Source organism: Bison bison, unplaced genomic scaffold, assembly GCF_000754665.1.
Source record: "Bison bison bison isolate TAMUID 2011002044 unplaced genomic scaffold, Bison_UMD1.0 scf7180017864362, whole genome shotgun sequence".
Lineage (NCBI taxonomy): Eukaryota > Metazoa > Chordata > Mammalia > Artiodactyla > Bovidae > Bison > Bison bison.
In genome coordinates this window covers 2,832,834-2,838,921 of record NW_011494934.1, presented here as the reverse complement: position 1 = coordinate 2,838,921, position 6,088 = coordinate 2,832,834, and the positions used below count along the sequence as shown (strand labels likewise).

The 6,088-nt window shown below is 53.5% G+C and overlaps 1 protein-coding gene across 1 annotated transcript; it reads right to left on the bottom strand.

Moving 5' to 3' along the window:
• Positions 1-390: 390 nt before the first annotated feature.
• On the bottom strand, positions 391-2,315 carry HTR1B (5-hydroxytryptamine (serotonin) receptor 1B, G protein-coupled). The gene has a single exon (XM_010855250.1). The coding sequence runs from the start codon at positions 2,297-2,299 to the stop codon at positions 1,088-1,090; it is 1,212 nt and encodes a 403-aa protein (XP_010853552.1). The 5' UTR covers positions 2,300-2,315; the 3' UTR covers positions 391-1,087.
• Between the last annotated feature and the right edge of the window lie 3,773 nt (positions 2,316-6,088).

Sequence of the window (6,088 nt, the reverse complement as noted above, 5' to 3'; positions counted from 1 at the left end):
ACAAGTCAAAATATACATCCTCCTGTTGCCACCCATTCCTTAATTGTATAAGAACTATTCCTATCTCATCTCACTCAATTCCATGGCTCACTCGATTGGGATTAAAAATACTTACCTTGCAAATTATATCATACTCATCAGTTTCATCAGTGGCATTAATAAGAAATATAGCAGCAGCTTGCGCTGAGTCACCCATTATATCCCCCATTTCTGGGGATTTAAATGTGTAAAATGACAAGTACATGAAATTAGGAGGAAAAAGAAAGCAATCTGAAGACTTTGGCACTAGCACACATAACATTTTGTCTGAGTTGTTAGTGTGGTTTGACAATCACTACATACAAATTAAAAAATTATAAATCTGCAGAAAACAAACAATCCATAGGTGTTGGTTTTCCATTTAATACTCCCCATCTCCCATTTTCACCCACCCATCCCATATAGTTTCATTTATAATAAAAATAGAGATCTTAACATCAGAATTTTGCTGTTAACTCTTCAAGGTTTCTCTGTGCTATCCAAGTCACACCGGAATCCGCAAGTTTCTCCAACCAAGTTTAAATAAACAAAAACTGAATGAAGATTGTGGGATGCCAAAGTAACTGTTAAAGGAAGCTGTAACACAGAGTTCTCCCCAAAAGACAGGGTGTTGGTGTCTAGTTCAAGTACTGTCAGGCTGTATGTAGCTCTGTCTCAGACAGGCTCCAGACAAGAACTACAAGTACCTCTAGTTCTAGAGGGCCTCATCCATGGTATCAAAGCAGTGCAGGGCTCCCTTTTCCATCGTTGGTTTTCTAAAAGTTGCAGCCCCCTTGCAATGTGCTGCTGAAGGGTCAGTGCTGAAACGGGTTTGCAAGGAGGAAGTGAGCCTTTTCCTCAGCCAGGCAGCTCTGTCCTTAGTTTGAACAATTCTCCTTTAGAGCTCTCTTAGGGCTGTCCTGGTTTTCTCAGGATCCACAGCCCTTGCTCAAAAGAGACAGCCTCGTTCAGACCCACTAACAGTGAAAGAAGAGTCGACCTACCTGTGGAACCAGACACAGCATGGTCCCCTGAAGGGCGCTTAGGCGACCCCATTGTAATTAACAAGTCAGTTCGTGCACTTGAAGCCTATCAGTTTATGGAAAGCTTGTTTGAAGTCCTCGTTGGACATGGTGTAGATGATAGGGTTGATGAGGGAGTTGAGATAGCCCAGCCACGTGAAGAAATCAAAAATGGCCTGGTGGAACCAGCAGGATGTGCAGATCGGGATGGCCAGGGAGATGATGAAGAAGGGCAGCCAACACACGATGAACGCGCCCAAAATGATCCCCAGGGTCTTGGTGGCTTTGCGCTCCCTAGCGGCCATGAGTTTCTTCTTCTCCAGCAGGGCGTCGGAGACGCGCACTTTGACTTGGTTCACGTACACAGGAGACCCGGATTCGCTGGGTACCTCCGGAGCCCGAGAGTTAATCGAGGTGACCGAAGACGTGGACCCGGGGGAGTCGGTAATCAGCTGGGCTCGGGTCAGACGCTTGCCGGTTCTGTTGGGCGTCTGTTTCAAAATCCGGGAGCGGGCTTCCACGTAGATGCGGCCATAGAGGGCGATGAGGAGCAGGGTGGGGAAGTAGAAAGCGCCCACCGTGGAGTAGACGGTGTACAGGACGTGGTCGGTGTTCACCACGCAGTTAGACATCGCCTCAGCTTTGGCCTGCCGCCAGAAAAAGGGCGGCAGCGAGATGCAGATGGAGAAGACCCACACCAGCGCGATCATAACCGCGGCCCTCTTAGGAGTCCTTTTCGCCGAGTACTCCACGGCATCCGTGATGGCCCAGTAGCGGTCCAGGGCAATGACACAGAGGTGCAGGATGGAGGCTGTGCAACAGGTGATGTCCGACGCCAGCCATAAGTCACAGACCACCTGGCCCAGCGTCCAGCGGCCCGTGACCGTGTACATGGTGCTGATGGGCATCACCAGGATGGACACGAGCAGGTCGGTGACCGCCAAGGAGGCGATCAGGTAGTTGGCCGGGGTATGCAGCTTCCGCGTCCGGTACACAGTGGCAATCACAAAGGCGTTGGAGAGCGTGGTGGCCAAGGTGAAGAGCGCCAGCAGCAGGACCACGACTACTTTCCAGGGCAGGGCGATGAAGTCCTGGTAAATGTACTCCTCGGCGGCGCTGCAGTTGTGGGAGGGACCAGCCGAAAGGTTGGCTTGAGAAAGCCCAGTCTGGGAACTCGCGGACGGTGGCTGGGGACACTGAGCGGCCACTGCCTCCATGTCTCTCCTCGCCCGTGGCCCCGGAGCGCAGCTCTGGGGCATGGAGCGCACGAAGATGAGGATGAGAGGACCGCGGAGGAGACTGCAGTCTCGTCCACCCCGGGAGATTGTCCTTTCCGTGGAGGGTTCCTTAATTACGCCTCCACCCAGGTTCTCAGATCAAGCGAGAGGTCAAGGGCGAGGTTGGCTGGCTGGCCCATTCCCCGCACCTCCAGTGCGCGCAGCGCTGCCGCCGCGTCTCCGGCCGCTCCCCGCTAAGCCCCGTCTCAGCCTCGGGCTGCCAAGGACTGGTCCAAAGAGCCACACTCCCCTCCGGCTCCCACCCGGGCGTCTAGAAAGTGGAAAGCTTGGTTTGGTTTGGGGAGGGAACATTGGCAAGGTGGGATCTCTTACCCCAACTGTTCGGGGCTGAGCGTCTCCTAACCCGGGCGCTCCAGATTCTGCAGACTCGACCCGCAGGAGTTTGCTGGCTGTCGAGACCAGAGCTTGCAGGCCAGCGAGGAGTCCGGGTCTTGCATTCCCGCCCTCCTCCCCAGGCTGGGGCAGTTTCCTGCGGCGGCCGCAGCTGCCCGAGCTGGGTGGAGTGAAATCTGGGCACCGCGCGGAGCCGCTCCTCGCACCGGAGCTCTGCCCTCCCTTCTTTTTTCACGCGCTGGCCGCTCCTGCGAGCTGCCCCGCGGAGACGGGGTGTCGCCAGAGGAGGGACTCGGGGGCTCGGGCTGTGGCTGCTCGAACCGCGCGACTGGCGCGCCACCTCGGTCCCCCGGGCACCGCGCGGAGCCTGGCAGCCGGGCGCACGGGTCTGGGGAGCCTGGAGCCCAGGGCTCACGGGGAAGGGGCAGGTGTCTGGGGGGAGATCGAGGGACGCGCGGACGCCAGTCCAGGAGGAGCTTGTGAGTGGCGGAGCGGATAGGCTCCTTTTATAGAGTCCAGGTCCGGTCCGCCAAAGCCGCGCAACTCGTGCAGCTCGGCGAGTGCCGACGCCCGCGCCCCATCACCTTCCCTTTTTCTCTCTCCCTCGCTCCTATCCTCCGCCCGGTTCCCTCCCCGCCAAGGAAGCTCCCGCCGGGTCCTACCGCCTTCTTCTCCACTTTCCACCCCCTGGCCCCTCTCCCAATCCGAACCACCCCCCTGACACCGCAGTTCTGGCTGGAATGGGGGTGAGGGCACCCTGTGCTTGCCTCTCTCTTCTTCCCAACTTGCTGCCGGCCCCTCGGGTTAGACCCGCACCCTCAGCCGCGGGCACGCGCACCGCCTTACTGGCTCTAATCAGATCCCTTATGAGACTCCCACCTACCGCAGCAACCCCCCCGACCCCACCAGGGCCGGCCTAGAGCAGGTAGAGCCAACCCCAGGCTCTGACCTCTCCGCTCGGGAATTTTATCCATCCTCGCGGGCCACACCCAAGTTAGAAGGAGGCGCCAGTAATATCGCCTTAGAAGGAAATGGCCCATCCTGCATTTTATACTTCGGGATTCAGGTCAGAAACCCTCGGTACAATGCAAACTAATTTTTCATATCTGATTGTAGGAATCTGTGCTTTCAGGGTAACCCCACCCCTTCAACTGTGAGTCAACAGGAAAGCAGAAAGGCGGGAAGGAAGGGAAAAAAAAAAAAAACACTTCAAAAATGTGAAAGTATCACAAACAGAAGCATACTGTGAAATTAAACAGACCACTCAACCTTCCCACTCCAGCCGCGCGGCTGTTGGGTGCCTCTGGAAAACAGTTCGCAGTGCCTCGAAAGGAGGTCATCAGAATTCGAGCGAGGGAAAAAGAAAAAAAGAAAAAAACAGGCTCTGGGACCAAGACCACCAGCACTATCCCTACGTCTCCTTGAATTTCAACAAATACATCGGAGTGTCAGCCACGTGTGGCGCCAAGAACTACTAGTACCTAGATCCCATGACCCCGGAGCAGGTGCTTGGTATACTGTTCCTCCTCCAGCCCTCACAGAAACCCAGGTAGAGTAGAAGTACAAGTCCGAGAACATTCAAAGAAAAGCACCAGGAAAGGGCCACCGTATTTTCAGCCGTGGGAGCTGAGTTCTCGTGAGCTATTGCGAGTTCCAAGCGCCTAGCTCCGTGTTTGGCAGTTAGAGTGCATTCAATAAAAGTGATCTTATCATTGAACTTCTCGGGATAAATTTTAGCGTATTTTAAAGAGAATTCTTCAATTTGGAGCCGAACATTATCTGGCCCATCCGTTCGGCTTAGTAGAGTCACTGAGATCCTTTGAAAGAACTTTTTTTTTTTTTTTTTGCCCAAGGTGATACAACACTAAGTTCCGTTGATTCACGCGTCTCTAAGAAAACAACCAGAAGGCAAAAAAAAAAAAAAAAAAATAGAGTCCCTGTTCTGTGCTGGGAATTCTTCTAGACATCTGGGGTATAAAGGCCAGTGGGGCAGACCCAGACCCAGTTTTCAAACAGTTTACATTCTAGAAGAGGCAGACAGGCAGTAATAACATAAATAGTGTTATTAACATACTTTCATGTAGCGTTGTTATGCGGAAAATGGAACACATGCATGTATTGAGAGCGAGGATACTTCTTTAGGTGGAAACTCTCCAAAGTCATCCTCTGGCTGCAGCCTAGGCTGCAGCAGCCAAGCTGGGCATAAAGGCACAACCTTCTCTTTCCTTTCTCCTGCTCTCTAGCACCCAGCACTGCTCGGGTAAATTTAAGCTTCATTTGCACCGCATTGCAAGGGGTCTTGCCCATCCTTCCATCCCATCCACCCATGTCCGGCCCCTACCGAGTTAAATATTTTGCAAACTGCAACGCTCTCTTAGAAACCGCAGCAAAGGAAAGAGAAGCAGGCAAGCCTAAACCACTAGGTGGGGGCGTTGGTCAGGATGGAGCAAAAGTGTGTGTGTGTGTGTGTGTGTGTGTGTGTGTGTGTGTGTGTGATGAGGCGGGGAATTGGGGGCGGGAGTATGGATACGTATTAGGGGAGCGGGCTAAGTTTAGAGAGAACTGCTTGAAGGGATTCAAGGAGGAGAAAGAAGTCAAAGAGGAATGTTAGAGGCTTGCAAGCAGTCTTTCCTTTTGCAACTTAATTGCTCTTCCTCGGGCTTGGCTTTGGCGAAGTGGGGGACCTGTGGCTTTCTCCAGCCACACTTTCGCAATTTCGCGAGTCACGGACCCTGAATGCAATCTGCCAGCACTGGGCGGAGTTTGTTTTTTTCCCTGTTTGGTTAAGAATTGAGTGAACACACCCAGCCATCACATAGATGGTATTTTGGCAGAGTTTAGTGCAGGACTATGTTTCATAACAGGGCTCCCTCATTTCACCCACCCGTTTTTTGCGCTTACAAACATATAATACATAAATATTTGCACATGGGTGCATGTTTGTGAAACATGCCAGAGGCCAGGATCTTTAAAAATCGCTTACGTGGGTCGCCCCTGCAGAGGAAGGTTCCCTGGCGGCCCCTCAGTCCCCAGCCGCTCTGGGCAACGTCTCTTCAAGTTTGAGGGAAATGCAGCCGACACAGCTGGAGCGCCAAGGAGGGAATCGCGTTGGGGTACAAAGAGCGCAGCAAAGGTTAGTTAGGGGGAATGGACCTTCTGTTTGGCCACCCGGCACTAAAACTGCAAATCAGCGTGCTCCCCTCATCAACTCCACGCAGATGACTTTTCGGCAGAAGCTGGGGAGGTGGAGGATAATGCTGGAACCACGGCGACGTCCGTGATCAGACACGAAGCCAGCCTGATACTGCAGACGTGAGCTGCGGAGAGACCAGAGAAACGCCCTTCCGAGAGATCTCGCCTATGCTACTGCGAAACGCCAGGCTCCTTCCTCCAGAGTGGCGGCGTAGCGCTAAGGAG

Coding starts and splice junctions, on each gene's coding strand:
- HTR1B (XM_010855250.1), bottom strand. CDS start 2,299: ATGCCCCAGAGCTGCGCTCCGGGGCCACGGGCGAGGAGAGACATGGAG.